This window comes from Anomalospiza imberbis, unplaced genomic scaffold (assembly GCF_031753505.1).
Source record: "Anomalospiza imberbis isolate Cuckoo-Finch-1a 21T00152 unplaced genomic scaffold, ASM3175350v1 scaffold_331, whole genome shotgun sequence".
NCBI lineage: Eukaryota > Metazoa > Chordata > Aves > Passeriformes > Viduidae > Anomalospiza > Anomalospiza imberbis.
Genome location: NW_027099951.1, coordinates 57091 through 79006, shown reverse-complemented (window position 1 = coordinate 79006; position 21916 = coordinate 57091). Strand labels below are relative to the sequence as shown.

At 56.8% G+C, this 21916-nt stretch overlaps 1 protein-coding gene across 1 annotated transcript in view; it reads right to left on the bottom strand.

Annotated features, from left to right (window-relative positions):
- LOC137466615 (myosin-binding protein C, fast-type-like) overlaps nt 1-21823 on the bottom strand; it is a 45329-nt gene extending 23506 nt beyond the window's left edge. Inside the window, 12 exon segments of the mRNA XM_068178291.1 lie at nt 2172-2338; nt 6262-6367; nt 7694-7818; nt 9922-10034; nt 10036-10055; nt 11632-11831; nt 14915-14974; nt 15986-16035; nt 17615-17725; nt 20569-20667; nt 20669-20736; nt 21790-21823. Of these exon segments, the coding sequence (XP_068034392.1) occupies nt 2172-2338; nt 6262-6367; nt 7694-7818; nt 9922-10034; nt 10036-10055; nt 11632-11831; nt 14915-14974; nt 15986-16035; nt 17615-17725; nt 20569-20667; nt 20669-20736; nt 21790-21823 (1153 nt within the window).
- Between the last annotated feature and the right edge of the window lie 93 nt (nt 21824-21916).

The following is a 21916-nucleotide window of genomic DNA, read 5'->3' as shown; positions in this document are numbered from 1 at the left end:
ATCTGGAGAACCTCATGAGATGTCTTCAGCACCTCCAGCTGCTTCTCTGCAACCCAAAACATCCCCATGGACCCCCCCAAAAATCCATGGGGACCCCAAAAAATCCATGGGGACCCATGGAGAACCCATGGAGAACATCTGGAGAACCTCATGAGATGTCTTCAGCACCTCCAGCTGCTTCTCTGCAACCCAAAACATCCCCATGGACCCCCTAAAATCCATGGGGACCCCAAAAAATCCATAGGAACCCATGGAGAACCCATGGAGAACATCTGGAGATCCTCCTGAGATGTCTTCAGCACCTCCAGCTGCTTCTCTGCAACCCAAAACATCCCCATGGACCCCCCAAAAATCCACGGGGACCCCAAAAAATCCATGGGGACCCATGGAGAACCCATGGAGAACATCTGGAGAACCTCATGAGATGTCTTCAGCACCTCCAGCTGCTTCTCTGCAACCCAAAACATCCCCATGGACCCCTAAAAATCCACGGGGACCCCAAAAAATCCATAGGAACCCATGGAGAACATCTGGAGAACCTCATGAGATGTCTTCAGCACCTCCAGCTGCTTCTCTGCAACCCGAAACATCCCCATGGACCCCCCCAAAAATCCATGGGGACCCCAAAAAGTCCATAGGAACCCATGGAGAACCCATGGAGAACATCTGGAGAACCGCACGAGATGTCTTCAGCACCTCCAGCTGCTTCTCTGCAACCCAAAACATCCCCATGGACCCCCCAAAAATCCATGGGGACCCCAAAAAATCCATGGGGACCCATGGAGAACCCATGGAGAACATCTGGAGAACCTCATGAGATGTCTTCAGCACCTCCAGCTGCTTCTCTGCAACCCAAAACATCCCCATGGACCCCTAAAATCCATGGGGACCCCAAAAAATCCATGGGGACCCCAAAAAGTCCATGGGGACCCCAAAAAATCCATAGGAACCCATGGAGAACCCATGGAGAACCTCCTGAGATGTCTTCAGCACCTCCAGCTGCTTCTCTGCAACCCAAAACATCCCCATGGACCCCCCAAAAATCCATGGGGACCCCAAAAAATCCATGGGGACCCATGGAGAACCCATGGAGAACATCTGGAGAACCTCATGAGATGTCTTCAGCACCTCCAGCTGCTTCTCTGCAACCCAAAACATCCCCATGGACCCCCCAAAAATCCATGGGGACCCCAAAAAATCTATGGGGACCCCCAAAAAATCCATGGGGACCCCAAAAAGTCCATGGGGACCCCAAAAAAATCCATAGGAACCCATGGAGAACCCATGGAGAGCATCTGGAGAACCTCATGAGATGTCTTCAGCACCTCCAGCTGCTTCTCTGCAACGCAAAACATCCCCATGGACCCCCCAAAAATCCATGGGGACCCCAAAAAATCCATAGGAACCCATGGAGAACCCATGGAGAACATCTGGAGAACCTCATGAGATGTCTTCAGCACCTCCAGCTGCTTCTCTGCAACCCAAAACATCCCCATGGACTCCCCAAAAATCCACGGGGACCCCAAAAAATCCATAGGAACCCATGGAGAACATCTGGAGAACCTCATGAGATGTCTTCAGCACCTCCAGCTGCTTCTCTGCAACCCAAAACATCCCCATGGACCCCCCAAAAATCCATGGGGACCCCAAAAAATCCATGGGGACCCCAAAAAGTCCATGGGGACCCCCAAAAAATCCATAGGAACCCATGGAGAACCCATGGAGAACATCTGGAGATCCTCCTGAGATGTCTTCAGCACCTCCAGCTGCTTCTCTGCAACCCAAAACATCCCCATGGACCCCCCCAAAAATCCATGGGGACCCCAAAAAATCCATGGGGACCCCAAAAATTCATAGGAACCTCCTAATTCCCTGGGATCTTCTGGGATCTCCAGGACCTTCTCCAAGGTGACCCTCAAACATCTCCTGGACCTTCCAGGACCCTCCAGGAACCCCAAATTCCCCTGGAACCTTCTGAGATCTCCAGAACTTCTCCAAGGTGACACTCAAACATCTCCTGGACCTTCCAGGACCCTCCAGGAACCCCAAATTCCCCTGGAACCTTCTGAGATCTCCAGAACTTCTCCAACGTGACCCTCAAACATCTCCTGGACCTTCCAGGACCCCCCAGGACCTCCAAGGACCACGGAGAACCACGGAGGACGTCCCACCTTCCACGATGACCTCGGCCTCGGCCTCGCCGCCGTTGGTCATGATGCGGTAGCGGCCGGTGTCCTCCTTGGTGGCCTCGTTGAGGATCAGGAAGTGCTTCTTGCCGTCCTTCTTGAAGCGGTACTTGAAGGTCTCCTCGCGGGTCAGCTCCACGCCGTCCTTCGTCCTGCGGGGTGGACACGGCGTGGACACGGGTGGGCATGGCGTGGACATGGAGATGGACACAGGGTGGACACAGGGTGGACACGGCGTGGACATGGCGTGGACATGGGGTGGACATGGAGATGGACATGGGGTGGACACAAGGATGGACATGGGGTGGACACGGCGTGGACACGGGTGGGCATGGTGTGGACATGGAGATGGACATGGCGTGGACACAGGGTGGACATGGGTGGGCATGGCGTGGACATGGAGATGGACATGGGGTGGACACAGGGTGGACACGGGGTGGACCCGGTGTGGACATGGGTGGGCATGGCGTGGACATGGAGATGGACATGGAGATGGACATGGGGTGTACACAAGGATGGACATGGGGTGGACACAGGGACACAGGTGGGCATGGTGTGGACATGGAGATGGACATGGGGTGGACACAGGGTGGACATGGGGTGGACATGGAGATGGACATGGGGTGGACACAAGGATGGACATGGGGTGGACACAGGGATGGACATGGGGTGGACATGGAGATGGACACAGGGTGGACACGGCGTGGACACGGGTGGGCATGGCGTGGACATGGAGATGGACATGGCGTGGACACAGGGATGGACATGGCGTGGACATGGAGATGGACACAGGGTGGACACGGTGTGGACACGGGTGGGCATGGCGTGGACATGGGGTGGACATGGAAATGGACATGGCGTGGACACAAGGATGGACATGGGTGGGCATGGCGTGGACATGGAGATGGACACGGGGTGGACACAGGGTGGACACAGGGTGGACACGAGTGGGCATGGTGTGGACATGGAGATGGACATGGGGTGGACACAGGGTGGACACAGGTTGGACATGGCATAGACATGGAGATGGACACGGGGTGGACACAGGGTGGACACGGGTGGGCATGGTGTGGACATGGCATGGACATGGAGATGGACATAGGGTGGACACAGGGTGGACAAGGGTGGGCATGGCGTGGACATGGAGATGGACATGGCGTGGACATGGAGATGGACACAGGGTGGACACAGGGTGGGCATGGCGTGGACATGGAGATGGACACAGGGTGGACACAGGGTGGACACGGGTGGGCATGGTGTGGACATGGGGTGGACATGGAAATGGACATGGGGTGGACACAAGGATGGACATGGGGTGGACACAGGGACACAGGTGGGCATGGCGTGGACATGGAGATGGACACAGGATGGACACGGCGTGGACACGGGTGGGCATGGTGTGGACATGGGGTGGACATGGGGTGGACATGGAGATGGACATGGGGTGGACACAAGGATGGACATGGGGTGGACACAGGGTGGACACGGGTGGGCATGGCGTGGACATGGAGATGGACATGGGGTGGACACAGGGTGGACACAGGGTGGACCCGGTGTGGACATGGGTGGGCATGGTGTGGACATGGGGTGGACACAGGGTGGACATGGGGTGGACATGGAGATGGACATGGGGTGGACACAGGGTGGACATGGGGTGGACATGGGTGGGCATGGCGTGGACATGGAGATGGACATGGAGATGGACATGGGGTGGACACAAGGATGGACATGGGGTGGACACAGGGATGGACATGGGGTGGACATGGAGATGGACATGGGGTGGACACAGGGTGGACATGGCGTGGACATGGGTGGGCATGGCGTGGACACGGAGATGGACAAAGGGTGGACACAAGGTGGACATGGGGTGGACATGGAGATGGACATGGGGTGGATTTGAGGTGGGCACGAGGTGGACACGGGGTGGACATTGGGGTGGACATGGCTGGATGTGGAGATGGACACAGGGTGGACACCAGGCGGACATGGAGTGGATATGGAGATGGCCATGGGATGGACACGGGTGGGCACGGGGTGGACACGGAGATGGACACGGGGTGGACACCAGGTGGACACGGGGTGGACATGGCTGGATGTGGAGATGGACACAGGGTGGACACCAGGCGGACATGGAGATGGACACAGAATGGACAAAGGGTGGACACAAGGTGGACACGGGGTGGACACGGGGTGGACATAGGGTGGATGTGGAGATGGACATTGGGTGGATTTGGGGTGGACACAGGATGGACACAGGATGGACACAGGATGGACACGCGGACACAGCACGCCACAGCTGGACAGACGGGGTGGACATGGAGATGGACATGGGGTGGACACCAGGTGGACACGGGGTGGACATGGCTGGATGTGGAGATGGACACAGGGTGGACACCAGGTGGACACAGAGATGGACACAGAATGGACAAAGGGTGGACACAGGGTGGACACGGGGTGGACACGGGGTGGACATGGGGTGGACATAGGGTGGATGTGGAGATGGACATTGGGTGGATTTGGGGTGGACACAGGATGGACACAGGATGGACACAGGATGGACACACGGACACAGCACGCCACAGCTGGACAGACGGACGGCCACAGCTGGACGCGCGGACAGCTGGACAGATGGACAGCCGGACACACGGACACGGGGACAGCCGGACACACGGACACACGGAAAGCCGGACACACGGACACAGGGACAGCCGGACACACGGACACAGGGGACAGCCGGACACACGGACACAGGGACAGCCGGACACACGGACACAGGGGACAGCCGGACACACGGACACATGGACACACAGACAGCTGGACACATGGACACAGGGGACAGCCGGACACAGGGGACAGCCGGACACACGGACACAGGGGACAGCCGGACACACGGACACAGGGGACACACGGACACAGGGGACAGCCGGACACACGGACACATGGACACACAGACAGCTGGACACATGGACACAGGGGACAGCCGGACACAGGGGACAGCCGGACACACGGACACAGGGGACAGCCGGACACACGGACACAGGGGACACACGGACACAGGGGACAGCCGGACACACGGACACAGGGGACACACGGACACACGGACACAGGGGACACACGGACACAGGGGACAGCCGGACACACGGACACAGGGGACACACGGACACAGGGGACAGCCGGACACACGGACACAGGGGACAGCCGGACACACGGACACAGGGGACACACGGACACAGGGGACAGCCGGACACACGGACACAGGGGACACACGGACACACGGACACAGGGGACACACGGACACAGGGGACAGCCGGACACACGGACACAGGGGACACACGGACACAGGGGACAGCCGGACACACGGACACAGGGGACAGCCGGACACACGGACACAGGGGACACACGGACACAGGGGACAGGGGACACACGGACACAGGGGACAGCCGGACACACGGACAGAGAGCTGGACACACGGATGCATGGACACACAGACAGCCGGACACACGGACACAGGGGACAGCCGGACACACGGACAGCTGCATACACGGACACAGGGGACAGCCGGACACACGGACACAGGGGACAGCCGGACACACGGACAGAGAGCTGGACACACGGATGCATGGACACACGGACAGCTGGACACACGGACAGCCGGACACACGGACAGATGGACACACGGACACACGGACACAGGGACAGCCGGACACAGGGGACAGAGAGCTGGACACACGGATGCATGGACACAGGGGACAGCCGGACACACGGACACGGGACAGCCGGACACACGGACAGCTGGACACACGGGCACAGGGGACAGCCGGACACACGGACACAGGGGACAGCCGGACACACGGACACAGGGGACAGCCGGACACACGGACAGCTGGATACACGGGCACAGGGGACAGCCGGACACACGGACACAGGGGACAGCCGGACACAGGGGACAGCCGGACACACGGAGAGGTGGACACACGGACAGCTGGACACAGGGACAGATGGACACACAGCTGGACACACGGACACAGGGGACAGCCGGACACACGGACGTCCGGCCGGCCGGCGCTGCCCGTACCACATGACCTGCGCGCCCTCCTCGGACACCTCGGCCTCCAGCACCACGCGCTCGCCCACCACCACCTGCTGGTCCTCAGGGCCCTGCACGATGGTCACCGGCGGCTCTGGACAGGTGAGGGGACAGGTGAGGGGACAGGGGACAGGTGAGGGGACACGGGACAGGTGAGGGGACAGGAGACAGGGGACAGGTGAGGGGTCACAGGTGAGGGGACAGGTGAGGGGACAGGTGAGGGGACAGCAGGGGACACCACCTGCTGGTCCTCAGTGACCTGCACGATGGTCACTGGTGGCTCTGGACAGGTGAGGGGACAGGTGAGGGGACACAGGTGAGGGGACACGGGACAGGTGAGGGGACAGGTGAGGGGACAGGGGACAGGTGAGGGGACAGGTGAGGGGACAGGGGACAGGTGAGGGGACAGGTGAGGGGACACAGATGAGGGGACAGGGGACAGGTGAGGGGACAGGTGAGGGGACAGGTGAGGGGACACGGGACAGGTGAGGGGACAGGTGAGGGGACAGCAGGGGACACCACCTGCTGGTCCTCAGTGACCTGCACGATGGTCACCGGCGGCTCTGGACAGGTGAGGGGACAGGTGAGGGGACAGGTGAGGGGACACAGGTGAGGGGACACAGGTGAGGGGACAGGTGAGGGGACACAGGTGAGGGGTCAGGGGACAGGTGAGGGGACAGCAGGGGACACCACCTGCTGGTCCTCAGGGCCCTGCACGATGGTCACCGGCGGCTCTGGACAGGTGAGGGGACAGGGGACAGGTGAGGGGACACAGGTGAGGGGTCACAGGGGAGGGGTCACAGGTGAGGGGACAGGTGACAGGTGAGGGGACACAGGTGAGGGGACACAGGTGAGGGGACACAGGTGAGGGGACAGGGGACAGGTGAGGGGACAGGAGGGGACACCACCTGCTGGTCCTCAGGGCCCTGCATGATGGTCACCGGCGGCTCTGGACAGGTGAGGGGACAGGTGAGGGGACAGGGGACAGGTGAGGGGACACAGGTGAGGCGTTACAGGGGAGGGGTCACAGGTGAGGGGACAGGGGACAGGTGAGGGGTGCCCCCCCAGGTACCCCCAGGTGTGCCCAGGTGTGCCCGGTGCTCACCCTTGACGAAGCTCTTCTCATTGATGCAGCACTCGAACCCCCAGGTGCCCCCAGGTGTGCCCAGGTGCCCCCCAGATGCCCTCAAACTCCCCCAGGTGCCCCCCAGGTAACCCCAGGCGCCCCCCAGGTGTGCCCAGCTGTGCCCAGGTGCTCACCCTTTTCGAAGACCTCGGTGAAGCTCTTCTCGTCGTCGACGTGGCACTCGAACCCCCAGGTACCCCCAGGTGTGCCCAGGTGTCTCAACTTTCCCCCAGGTAACCCCAGGTGCCCTCCCAGGCGCCCCCCAGGTGTGCCCAGGTGTGCCCAGGTGCTCACCCTTGACGAAGACCTCGGTGAAGCTCTTCTCGTCGTTGACGCGGCACTCGTAGGCGGCGTCGTCGGCCAGCGAGCACTTGTTGATGGTCAGGATGCGCTTCAGCCCCACGTTCTCGAACACGTACCTGCGGGGCACACCTGGGCACACCTGGGCACACCTGGGCGTGCCTAGGGGGGCACCGGGGCACACCTGGGGGCACCTGGACACGCCTAGGAGGGCATCTGGGGACACCTGGGGACACCTGGGGACACCTGGGCACACCTGGGCACGCCTGAGAGTGCCTGGGCACACCTGGGCGTGCCTAGGGGGGCACCGGGGGACACCTGGGGGCAGCTGGACACGCCTGGGGGGCATCTGGGGACACCTGGGGACACCTGGGGACACCTAGGCACACCTGGGCACGCCTGGGCATGCCTGGGCATACCTGGGCATGCCCGGGCATACCTGGGCGTGCCTAGGGTGGCACCGGGGGACACCTGGGGGCACCTGGACATGCCTAGGGGGGCGTCTGGGGACACCTGGGGACACCTGGGGACACCTGGGCACACCTGGGCACGCCTGGGAGTGCCCGGGCATACATGGGCGTGCCTAGAGGGGCACCGGGAGACACCTGGGGGCAGCTGGACACGCCTAGGAGGGCATCTGGGGTCACCTGGGGGCACCTGGGGACACCTGGGAATGCCTGGGCACACCTGGGCACGCCTGGGCGTGCCTAGGGGGGCACCGGGGGACACCTGGGGGCACCTGGACACGCCTAGGGGGGCATCTGGGGACACCTGGGGACACACCTGGGCACACCTGGGCACGCCTGGGAGTGCCTGGGCATACCTGGGCGTGCCTAGGGGGGCACCGGGAGACACCTGGGGGTAGCTGGACATGCCTAGGAGGGCATCTGGGGACACCTGTGGACACCTGGGACACACCTGGGGACACCTGGGACACACCTGGGCACACCTGGGGACACCTGGGCATGCCTGGGCATGCCTGGGAGTGCCTGGGCATACCTGGGCGTGCCTAGGGGGGCACCGGGGGACACCTGGAGGCACCTGGACACGCCTAGGAGGGCATCTGGGGACACCTGGGGACACCTGGGGACACCTGGGACACACCTGGGCACGGTTGGGGGGCATCTGGGGACAGCTGGGACACACCTGGGCACACCTGGGGGTGCCTGGGCATACATGGGTGTGACTAGGGGGGCACCTGGGGGCACCTGGACACGCTTGGGGGTGTCTGGGCACACCTGGGCACACCTGTGGGTGCCTGAGGACGGCTGGGGACAGCTAAGGGGCACCTGTGCCACACCTGTGCACACCTGTGCCACACCTGTGCACACCTGTGCCCACCTGGGCACGCCTGAGGTCAGCTGGGTCACACCTGGACCCATTGGGGGACAGCTGGGGCACATCTGGGCACACCTGTGGGTGCCTGGGGCCAGCTCAGGGGATACCTGTGCCCACCTGGGCACACCTGTGCCACACCTGGGGGTGTCTGAGGGACAACTTGGGACAGCTGAGGGGTACCTGTGCCTCACTTGGGGGCACCTGTGCCACACCTGGGGGCACCTGTGCCACCCCTGTACCACACCTGTGCCACACCTGGGCACACCTGTGCCACACCTGGGGGCACCTTTGCCCACCTGGGGCACACTTGGGGGTGTCTGAGGGACAACTGGGGACAGCTGGGGGACGGCTGAAGGGCACCTGTGCCACACCTGGGCACACCTGTGCCACACCTGGGGGCACCTGGGGGCACTTTTGCCCACCTGGGGCACACTTGGGGGTGTCTAAGGACACCTGAGGACACCTGGGGGTGTCTGAGGGACAACTGGGGACAGGTGGGGGACAGCTGAGGGGCACCTGTGCCACACCTGGGCACACCTGGGGGCACCTTTGCCCACCTGGGGCACACTTGGGGGTGTCTAAGGACACCTGAGGACACCTGGGGTTGTCTGAGGGACAACTGGGGACAGCTAGGGGACGGCTGAGGGGCACCTGTGCCACACCTGGGCACACCTGGGCACACCTGTGCCCACCTGTGCCACACCTGGGCACACCTGTGCCACACCTGGGGGCACCTTTGCCCACCTGGGGCACACTTGGGGGTGTCTGAGGGACAACTGGGGACAGCTGGGGGATGGCTGAGGGGCACCTGTGCCACACCTGTGCCACACCTGTGCCACACCTGGGCACACCTGTGCCACACCTGGGCACACCTGGGCACTCACTTGTTGCTGGGCTTGATGAGCTGCCCGTTCTTGTACCACTTGAGGGGCAGGTCGGGGTTGCTGAGCTCCACCATCAGCCGGATCTTGTTGCCCTTGTCCACCTGGTAGGCGGGGGTCCAGCTTCCGGATGAAGGCTGGAGGGGCGGGGACAGGTGAGCTCAGGGAACCCCAAAAAAAAAATCATCCGGGAACCCCAAAATCACCCCAAAATCACCCCCAAATCCTCAAAATTACCCCAAAATCCCCAAATCCGACAGCACCCCAAAAGGTTCCTCAGGGGTTCGACTGCCAGGTGAAGGCTGCGGGGGACAGGTGAGCGCAGGGGACCCCAAAAATCACCTGGGAACCCCAAAAATCACCCGGGAACCTCCAAAATGGCCCGGGAACCCCAAAAAGCATCTAGGAAGTCCAAAAAACCACCCGAGAACCCCAAAAAATCATCTGGGAACTTCTCAAAATCACCTGGGAACCCTAAAAATCACCCTGGAACCCCCAAAAAATCATCTGGGAACCTCAAAAAATCACCTGGGAACCCCCAAAAAAACACCCGGGAACCCCGAAAAATCATCCAGGGACTCCAAAAAATCATCCGGGAACCCCAAAATTACCCAAAAATCCCCCAAATCCGACAGCACCCCAAAAGGTTCCTCAGGGAACAAGCAGGGGTTCAGGGGGGACAGGTGAGCTCAGGGAACCCCAAAATTCCTCCCAAATCCATCAAAATCCATCCAGAATTTCCCAATTTTCCCAAAATCCCATGAATTTTCCCCAAATTCCTCCCACCTTCGCTCTTCTTGGGCTCCACCTTGATCTTCTTGAGCCACTTGAGCCTCCTCAAAATCCCCCAAAAATCCCCTTCGATTTCCCAAAAATTCCCCCAGAATTTCCCAAAATTCCTCCAAAAATTCCTAAAAAATTCCCGAATTTTCCCAAAATCCCCCGAATTCCCCAAATTCCTCCCACCTTCGCTCTTCTTGGGCTCCACCTTGATCTTCTTGAGCTGCTTGAGCCTCCTCAAAATCCCCAAAATCCCCCCGGATTTCCCAAAAAAAACCCCAAAATTCCCCCTAAAAAACCCTAAATTTCCCAAAATTCCTCCAAAAACTCCAAAAAATCACCCGAATTTTGCCAAAATCCCCCAAATTTCTCCCAAATTCCTCCCACCTTCGCTCTTCTTGGGCTCCACCTTGATCTTCTTGAGCCGCTTGAGCCTCCTCAATATCCCCCAAAAAACCCCTTGGATTTCCCAAAAATTCCCCAAAATTCCTCCAAAAATTGCTAAAAAAATTCCCGATTTTTCCCAAAATCCCCCAAATTTCCCCCAAATTCCTCCCACCTTCGCTCTTCTTGGGCTCCACCTTGATCTTCTTGAGCCGCTTGAGCCTCCTCAAAATCCCCCAAAATCCCCCCGGATTTCCCAAAGAAAAACCCCAAAATTCCCCCCTAAAAAACCCTAAATTTCCCAAAATTCCTCCAAAAACTCCAAAAAATCACCCGAATTTTGCCAAAATCCCCCGATTTTCCCCCAAATTCCTCCCACCTTCGCTCTTCTTGGGCTCCACCTTGATCTTCTTGAGCGCTTGAGCCTCCTCAATATCCCCCAAAAATCCCCTTGGATTTCCCAAAAATTCCCCAAAATTCCTCCCAAAATTCCTAAAAAATTCCCAAATTTTCCCAAAATCCCCCGATTTTCCCCCAAATTCCTCCCACCTTCGCTCTTCTTGGGCTCCACCTTGATCTTCTTGAGCCGCTTGAGCATGCCGCGCAGGTCGGTGATGCCGTACTGGAAGGCGATGCGCTCGTACTCGCTCTTCTTGGTGACGCCCTTGAGGAGCTCCCAGATCTCGGGCGGGATCGTGTCCTCCTCGTCGTCCTTCTTCTTCTTCTTCACCTCCTCGGCCTGCTCCTCCCTGCGGAGCGTCGCCTTCATCATCTTCAATCATCCTCATCCTCATCGTCTTTGTCCTCATCCTCATCATCTTCATCCCAAAGTTGTCCTCATCTCGACCCCCTTCCTGTCCTCATCCTCATCATCCTCATCCTCATCCCATCCCTGTCCTCCTCATCCTCATCCCAAGGTCATCCTCATCCTCATCATCTTTGTCCTCATCCTCACCTTCATCCTCATCATCCTCACCTTCATTCTCGTCCTCATCCTCATCCTCCTCATCCTCATCATCTTCATCCCAAAGTTGTCCCTCATCTCGACCCCCTTCCTGTCCCCATCATCCTCATCCTCATCCTCATCCCATCCCTGTCCTCCTCATCCTCATCCCAAGGTCATCCTCATCCTCACCTTCATCCTCATCCTCACCTTCATCCTCATCTTCACCTTCATTCTCATCGTTCTCATCCTCATCGTCTTTGTCCTCATCTCATCATCTTCATCCCAAGGTTGTCCTCATCTCGACCCCCTTCCTGTCCTCATCCTCATCCTCATCCCATCCCTGTCCTCCTCATCCTCATCCCAAGGTCATCCTCATCCTCACCTTCATCCTCATCCTCACCTTCATCCTCATCCTCATCCTCACCTTCATCCTCATCCTTCTCATCCTCATCATCTTCATCCCAAAGTTGTCCTCATCTCGACCCCCTTCCTGTCCTCATCCTCATCATCCTCATCCTCATCCCATCCCTGTCCTCCTCATCCTCATCCCAAGGTCATCCTCATCCTCATCATCTTCGTCCACAACCTCATCTTCATTCTCATCATCCTCATCTTCATCCTCATCCTCCTCATCCTTATCCTCACCTTCATCCTCATCCTCATCCTCATCCTCATCCTCACCTTCATCCTCATCGTTCTCATCCTCATCGTCTTTGTCCTCATCCTCATCATCTTCATCCCAAAGTTGTCCTCATCTCGACCCCCTTCCTGTCCCCCTTCCTCATCCTCATCCCATCCTTGTCCTCCTCATCCTCATCCCAAGGTCATCCTCATCCTCACCTTCATCCTCATCCTCATCATCCTCATCGTCTTTGTCCTCATCATCATCATCTTCATCCCAAAGTTGTCCTCATCTCGACCCCCTTCCTGTCCTCATCCTCATCATCCTCATCCCATCCTGTCCTCCTCATCCTCATCCCAAGGTCATCCTCATCCTCATCATCTTTGTCCTCATCCTCACCTTCATCCTCATCATCCTCACCTTCATTCTCGTCCTCATCCTCATCCTCCTCATCCTCATCATCTTCATCCCAAAGTTGTCCTCATCTCGACCCCCTTCCTGTCCTCATCCTCATCATCCTCATTCTCATCCCATCCCTGTCCTCCTCATCCTCATCCCAAGGTCATCCTCATCCTCACTTTCATCCTCATCCTCACCTTCATCTTCATCCTCACCTTCATTCTCATCCTCATCCTCCTCATCATCTTCATCCCAAGGTTGTCCTCATCTCGACCCCCTTCCTGTCCTCATCCTCATCATCCTCATCCTCATCCCATCCCTGTCCTCCTCATCCTCATCCCAAGGTCATCCTCATCCTCACCTTCATCCTCATCCTCACCTTCATCCTCATCCTCATCCTCACCTTCATCCTCATCGTTCTCATCCTCATCGTCTTTGTCCTCATCCTCATCATCTTCATCCCAAGGTTGTCCTCATCTCGACCCCCTTCCTGTCCTCATCCTCATCATCCTCATCCTCATCCCATCCCTGTCCTCCTCATCCTCATCCCAAGGTCATCCTCATCCTCACCTTCATCCTCATCCTCATCATCTTTATCCTCATCATCCTCGTCTTTGTCCTCATCCTCATCATCTTCATCCCAAAGTTGTCCTCATCTCGACCCCCTTCCTGTCCTCATCCTCATCATCCTCATCCTCATCCCAAGGTCATCCTCATCCTACATCATCTTTGTCCTCATCCTCACCTTCATCCTCATCATCCTCACCTTCATTCTCATCCTCATCCTCCTCATCATCTTCATCCCAAGGTTGTCCTCATCTCGACCCCCTTCCTGTCCTCATCCTCATCATCCTCATCCTCATCCCATCCCTGTCCTCCTCATCCTCATCATCTTCATCCTCATCCTCACCTTCATCCTCGTCCTCATCCTCATCATCCTCATCCTCAACCCATCCCTGTCCTCCTCATCCTCATCCCAAGTCATCTTCATCCCATCCCCATTGGCATCTTCATGCCATCCTCCTCCTCCTGCCCTTCCTCCTGTCCTTCCTCTTCCTCCTCCTGCCCTTCTTCCTCTTCCTCCTGCCCTTCTTCCTCCTAGCCTTCCTCCTCCTCATCATCCTCTTCCTCCTCCTGCCCTTCCTCTTCCTCCTCCTCTTCCCCCTCCTGCTGCCCTTCCTCCTTCTGCCCTTCTTCCTCTTCCTCCTGTGCCCTTCCTCCTCCTCCTGCTGCTGCCCTTCCTCTTCCCTCCTCCTCCTGCCCTTCCTCCTCCTCCTCTTCCTCCTCCTCCTGCCTTCCTCTTCCTCCTCCTCCTGCAGCTCTTCCTCCCCCTCCTCTTCCTCCTCCTCCTTCCCCTCCTCCTGCCCTTCTTCCTCTTCTTCCTCCTCCTGCCCTTCCTCTTCCTCTTCTTGCTCTTCCTCCTCCAGCCCCTTCCTCCTCCTCCTCTTGCCCTTTCCTCATCCTCCTGCCTTTCCTCTTCCTCCTCCTGCCCTTCCTCATCCTCCTCTTCCTCCTGCCCTTCCTCCTCTTCCCTCCTCCTCCTGCCCTTCCTCCTCTTCCCTCCTCCTCCTGCCTTTCCTCCTCCTGCCCTTCCTCCTCTTCCTCCTCCTCCTGCCCTTCCTCCTCCTGCCCTTCCTCATCCTCCTCCTCCTCCTGCCCTTCCTCATCCTCCTCCTCCTCCTGCCCTTCCTCCTCTTCCTCCTCCTCCTGCCCTTCCTCATCCTCCTCCTCCTCCTGCCCTTCCTCATCCTCCTCCTCCTCCTGCCCTTCCTCCTCTTCCTCCTCCTCCTGCCCTTCCTCCTCCTCCTGCCCTTCCTCCTCCTCCTCCTCCCGCTGCCCTTCCTCCCCCTCCTCTTCCTCCCCACCTCTTTTTCAGGAGCCCGCTGAAGTCCAGCTCTCCGGCCGTCTCGTCCTTGGCGCCGTTCCTGGGGGATTTTGGGGCGATTTTGGGGGGATTTGGGGCATTTTGGGGTCCCCAGGTGGGGTCCTGGGGTCCAGGAGGGTCCCTGGGGAGGATTTTAGGGGAATTCTGGGGGGGTCCCTGGGGGGATTTTGGGGAGATTTTGGGGGATTTTGGGGGGTTTCGAAGGGATTTTTAGGGGATTTTTGGGGGAATTTTTGTGGGATTTTGGGGTCCCCAGGGGGGTCTTGGGGTCCAGGAGGGTCCCTGGTGGGATTTTGGGGGAGATTTTGGGGGGGATTTGGGGGGGATTTTGGGGGTCCCCAGGGTGGGATTTTGGGGGGTTTTGAAGGGATTTTTAGGGGATTTTTGGAGGGAATTTTTGTGGGATTTTGGGGTCCCCAGGGGGGTCTTGGGGTCCAGGAGGATCCCTGGGGGGATTTTGGGGAGATTTTGGGGGGATTTGGGGGGGATTTTGGAGTCCCCAGGGTGGGATTTTGGGGGGTTTCGAAGGGATTTTTAGGGGATTTTTGGGGGAATTTTTGTGGGATTTTGGGGTCCCCAGGGGGGGTCTTGGGGTCCAGGAGGATCCCTGGGGGGATTTTGGGGGAGATTTTTGAGGGGATTTGGGGCATTTTGGGGTCCCCAGGGGGGGTCTCGGGGTCCAAGAGGGTCCCTGGGGAGGATTTTGGGGGGGATCTGGTGGATTTGGGGGATCCCGGGTGGGATTTTGGGGGGTCCCATGGGGATTTTGGGCTCCCGGGACATTTTGGGGTCCCGGGAGGGATTTTGGGGTCCTGGGAGATTTTTGGGGTCCTGGGTGGGGGTTTTGGGATTTTGGGGGATCCCGGGTGGGATTCTGGGGTTCCGGGGACATTTTTGGGGTCCCCGGGGGTGGATTTTGGGGGGTCCCCGGGTGGGGTTTTGGGGGTTTTTGGGGTCCCAGGAGGTTTTTGGGGGATGCCGGGTGGGATTTTGGGGTCTTGGGGACATTTTTGGGGTCCCGGGGTGGATTTTGGGGGGGTCCCACACTCACGTCCTCTTGAAGGCCTGGAGCACATTGTCCGAGCCCCGAGGGGCGGCCGGCTGGGGGGGAGAGGGGCGTCAGACCCCCAATGTCCCCAAAATGTCCCAAAATGTCCCCCAATCTCCCCAAAATGTCCCAAAATGTCCCCCCAATCTCCCTAAATGTCCCCAAATCCCCCCAAAATGTCCCAAAATCTCCCCAAATCCCCCCATAATGTCCCAAAATGTCCCCAAATGCCCCCAAAATGTCCCAAAATGTCCCCCAAAATGTCCCCCAATCTCCCCTAAATGTCCCCAAAATGTCCCCAAATGTCCCCAAAATGACCCAAATGTCCCCAAATGTCCCAAAATGTCCCCAAAGTGTCCCCAAAAGTCTGCAAAATGTCCCCAGATCTCCCCAAATGTCCCCAAATGACCCCAAAATTTTCCTCAAATGTCCCCAAAAATGTCCCCAAATCTCCCCAGATGTCCCCAAATTGTACCCTAATGTCCCAAAATGTCTCCAAAATGTCCCCAAATCTCCCAAAATGTCCCAAAATGTCCCCAAAATGTCCCAAAGTGTCCCCAAAAGTCCGCAAAATGTCCCCAAATCTCCCCAAAATTTCCTCAAATGTCCCCAAAAAATGTCCCCAAATCTCCCAGATGTCCCCAAAAATTCCTCAAATGTCCCCAGAAATGTCCCCAAATCTCCCCAAAATGTCCCCAAAAGTCCCCAAAACGTCCCAAATGTCCTCAGGGTGTTTTGGGGGTTCTTTTTGGGGCATTTTGGGGTTAATTTTGGGTTAATTTTGGGGTGATTTTGGGGTAATTTTGGGGTGATTTTGGGTGTTTTCGGGGCCCACCCTCGACGTCGATGTTGAAGGAGCAGCGGGTGCCCGGGGGGATTTTAGGTGTTAATTTTGGGATACTTTTGGGATATTTTTGGGGTTAATTTTGGGATATTTTTGGGATATTTTTGAGGTTAATTTTGGGTTACTTTTGGGGTGATTCTGGGTTAATTTGGGGTGATTTTGGGTTAATTTTGGGTGTTTTCGGGGCCCACCCTCGACGTCGATGTTGAAGGAGCAGCGGGTGCCCGGGGGGATTTTAGGTGTGAATTTTGGGATATTTTTGGGTTAATTTTGGGATATTTTTGGGATATTTTTGGGTTAATTTTGGGTTAATTTTGGGGTGATTCTGGTTAATTTTGGGGTGATTTTGGGTGTTTTTTGGGGCCCACCCTCGACGTCGATGTTGAAGGAGCAGCGGGGTGCCCGGGGGGATTTTAGGTGTTAATTTTGGGATATTTTTGGGGTTATTTTGGGATATTTTTGGGATATTTTTGAGGTTAATTTTGGGGGTGATTTTTGGGTTAATTTTGGGGTGATTCTGGGGTTAATTTTGGGGCGATTTTGGGTGTTTTCGGGGCCCACCCTCGACGTCGATGTTGAAGGAGCAGTGGGTGCCGGGGGGATTTTAGGGGTTAATTTTGGGATATTTTTGGGATATTTTTGGGGTTATTTTGGGATATTTTTGGGATATTTTTGGGATATTTTTGGGATATTTTTGGGATATTTTTGGGATATTTTTGGGATATTTTTGGGGTGATTCTGGGTTAATTTTGGGGTGATTTTGGGTGTTTTTGGGGCCCACCCTCGACGTCGATGTTGAAGGAACAGCTGTCCTTCTTGTCCTTGGCCGTGACCTCGCAGCGATAATCGCCCCGGTCCCCGGGCACCACCTTGGAGATGGCCAGCTCGAAGGTGAACACCTGAGCGGGGGACAGGTGAGAACGGACAGGTGAGAACATGAACACCTGGGACAGGTGAGAACGGACAGGTGAGAACGGACAGGTGAGAAGAGAATGGACAGGTGAGAACGTGAACACCTGGGACAGGTGAGAACGGACGGGTGAGAAGGGACAGGTGAGAATGGACAGGTGAGAATGGACAGGTGAGAATGGACAGGTGAGAACATGAACACCTGGGACAGGTGAGAACGGACAGGTGAGAAAAATTAACACCTGGGACAGGTGAGAACAGACAGGTGAGAACGGACAGGTGAGAAGGGACAGGTGAGAACAGACAGGTGAGAACATGAACACCTGGGACAGGTGAGAATGGACAGGTGAGAATGGACAGGTGAGAACGTGAACACCTGGGACAGGTGAGAATGGACAGGTGAGAACGGACAGGTGAGAAGGGACAGGTGAGAACAGACAGGTGAGAACATGAACACCTGGGACAGGTGAGAATGGACAGGTGAGAATGAACAGGTGGGAATGGACAGGTGAGAACATGAACACCCGGGACAGGTGAGAACGGACAGGTGAGAATGGACAGGTGAGAACGGACAGGTGAGAACATGAACACCTGGGACAGGTGAGAATGGACAGGTGAGAACGGACAGGTGAGAAAGGACAGGTGAGAATGGACAGGTGAGAACATGAACACCTGGGACAGGTGAGAACGGACAGGTGAGAATGGACAGGTGAGAACATGAACACCTGGGACAGGTGAGAACGGACAGGTGAGAACGGACAGGTGAGAACATGAACACCTGGGACAGGTGAGAATGGACAGGTGAGAACGGACAGGTGAGAACATGAACACCTGGGACAGGTGAGAATGGACAGGTGAGAACGGACAGGTGAGAATGGACAGGTGAGAACATGAAACACCTGGGACAGGTGAGAACGGACAGGTGAGAAGGGACAGGTGAGAACAGACAGGTGAGAACATGAACACCTGGGACAGGTGAGAATGGACAGGTGAGAATGGACAGGTGGGAATGGACAGGTGAGAACATGAACACCTGGGACAGGTGAGAACGGACGGGTAAGAAGAGAATGGACAGGTGAGAACATGAACACCCGGGACAGGTGAGAACGGACAGGTGAGAATGGACAGGTGAGAACGGACAGGTGAGAATGGACAGGTGAGAACATGAACACCTGGGACAGGTGAGAATGGACAGGTGAGAACGGACAGGTGAGAACAGACAGGTGAGAATGGACAGGTGAGAACAGACAGGTGAGAACATGAACACCTGGGACAGGTGAGAATGGACAGGTGAGAACGGACAGGTGAGAACATGAACACCTGGGACAGGTGAGAATGGACAGGTGGGAATGGACAGGTGAGAACGGACAGGTGAGAAGAGAATGGACAGGTGAGAACGGACATGTGAGAACATGAACACCTGGGACAGGTGAGAATGGACAGGTGAGAACGGACAGGTCGAGAACGGACAGGTGAGAACATGAACACCTGGGACAGGTGAGACAATCCCTGCCAGTCCCTCCCAGTTAATTCCCAATCCATCCCAGTCCCTCCCAGTATAACCCAGTCCCCTCCCAATCCCCTCCAGTCCATTCCAGTCCCTCCCAGTCCCTCCCAATCCCCTCCCAGTCCCTCCCAGTATAACCCAGTCCATCCCAGTTAATTCCCAGTCCCTCCCAGTACAACCCAGTCCCTCCCAATCCCTCCCCAGTCCCTCCCAGTTAATTCCCAGTCCATCCCAGTCCCCTCCCAATCCCCTCCCAGTCCATCCCAGTCCCTCCCAGTCCCTCCCAGTTCATTCCCAATCCATCCCAGTATAACCCAGTCCCCTCCCAATCCCCTCCCAGTCCCTCCCAGTATAACCCAATCCCTTCCAGTCCCTCCCAGTTAATTCCCAGTCCCTCCCAGTATAACCCAGTCCCCTCCAATCCCCTCCCAGTCCATCCCAGTCCCTCCCAGTCCATCCCAGTTAATTCCCAATCCCCTCCCAGTCCATCCCAGTATAACCCAGTCCATCCCAGTTAATTCCCAGTCCATCCCAGTATAACCCACTCCCTCCCAATCCCTTCCCAGTCCCTCCCAGTTAATTCCCAGTCCATCCCAGTTAATTCCCAGTCCCTCTCAGTATAACCCAGTCGCCTCCCAGTCCCTCCCAGTATAACCCAGTCCCCTCCCAGTCCCTCCCAATCCCTCCCAGTCCATTCCCAGTCCCTCCCAGTTAATTCCCAATCCATCCCAGTATAACCCAGTCCCCTCCCAATCCCCTCCCAGTCCCTCCCAGTATAACCCAATCCCTCCCAGTCCCTTCCCAGTCCCTCCCAGTTCATTCCCAGTCCATCCCAGTTCATTCCCAATACCTCCCAGTATAACCCAGTCGCCTCCCAGTCCCTCCCAGTATAACCCAGTCCCCTCCCAGTCCCTCCCAATCCCTCCCAGTCCCTCCCAGTTAATTCCCAGTCCCTCCCAGTTCATTCCCAATCCCTCCCAGTATAACCCAGTCCCCTCCCAGTCCCTCCCAGTCCCTCCCAGTATAACCCAATCCTTCCCAGTCCATCCCAGTTAATTCCCAGTCCCTCCCAGTCCATCCCAGTCCCTCCCAGTTAATTCCAGTCCATCCCAGTCCCCCTTTAACCCCTCCCAGGTATAACCCAGTCCCTCCCAGTCCCTCCCAGTTCCTCCCAGTTCCCTCCTAATCCCCCTTTAAACCCCTCCCAGTATAACCCAATCCCTCCCAGTCCATCCCAGTTCATTCCCAGTCCCTCCCAGTATAACCCAGTCCCCTCCAATCCCCTCCCAGTCCCTCCCAGTCCCTCCCAGTGCTCCCAGTTCCCACCTTGCTCTCCTTGTCGCAGCTCTCCCGGAACTGGAAGCGGGCGCCGCTCTTGGCTCCCAGTTCGAGCCATTTGCCCTTGAACCATTTGATGCTGGGTTTAACTGGGGAGCTGCGCGCCGTCCACGCGGGCCACGGCCAGCACGTCCCCGCCTGCGAGGGCGCGGGTCACTCGGCAACGCAAAAACCACAGGGAAACAGCAAAAAACACCCCGAAAAACCGAAAAAAAAAACCCAAAAAACAAACAAAACCAAAAAAAATCTAAAAAAACCCAAAAAAACCCCCCAAAAAAACCCCAAAAAACAAAACAAACAAAAAAAAAAACACCACCAAAAAATCAAAACAAAACAAAAAATCTAAAAAACCCCCCAAAAAAAAAAAAAAAAAAAACAAACACAAAAAAAGCCAAAAATAAAACAAAACAAAAATACTAAAAAAACCCCAAAAAAACCCCCAAAAAACCAAACACAAAAAACCCAAAAAAAACCCAAACAAAACAAAACAAAATCTAAAAAAAACCCCAAAACAAACAAACAAACAAAAAAAACCCAAACACAAAAAAACAAAAAAAAAATCAAAACAAAACAAAAAAATCTAAAAAAACCCCAAAAAAACAAAAACAAAAAAAAACCAAACACAAAAAAACCCAAAAAACAAAACAAAACAAAATCTAAAAAAAAAAACCCAAAAAAAACCCCAAAAAACAAAACAAAAAAAAAACCACCCCCAAAAAATATCTAAAAAAACCCCAACCCCCCCCCCCCGGGGACCCCCCCAAATCCCCCCAGGACCCCCCAAAATCCCCCCAAAATTCCACCAAAACCCCTCAGGGTTCCCCAAAATCCCCCCAAGACCCCCCAAAACCCCCCAGGACCCCCCAAACTCCCCCAAATCCCCCCAGGACTCCCCCAAAACCCCTCAGTGTTCCCCAAAATCCCACCAGGAACCCCCCCAGGACCCCCCAAACCCCCCAAAATTCCACCCCAAAACCCCTCAGGGTTCCCCAAAATCCCCCCAGGATCCCCCCCAAAATCCCCCCAAAATCCCCCCAGGACCCCCCCAAAATCCCCCCAAAATTCCCCCAAAATCCCTCAGGACCCCCCCAAAACCCCTCAGGGTTCCCCAAATCCCCCCCAGGACCCCCCAAAATCCCCCCAGGACTCCCCCAAAATCCCTCAGGACCCCCCCAAATCCCCCCAAAATTCCCCCAGGACCCCCAAAACCCCTCAGGACCCCCCCCCAAACCCCCCAGGACATCCCAAATTCCATCAGGACCCCCCAAATCCCCCCAGGACCCCCCAAAACCCCTCAGGACCCCCCCCAAACCCCCCAGGACCCCCCCCAAAATCC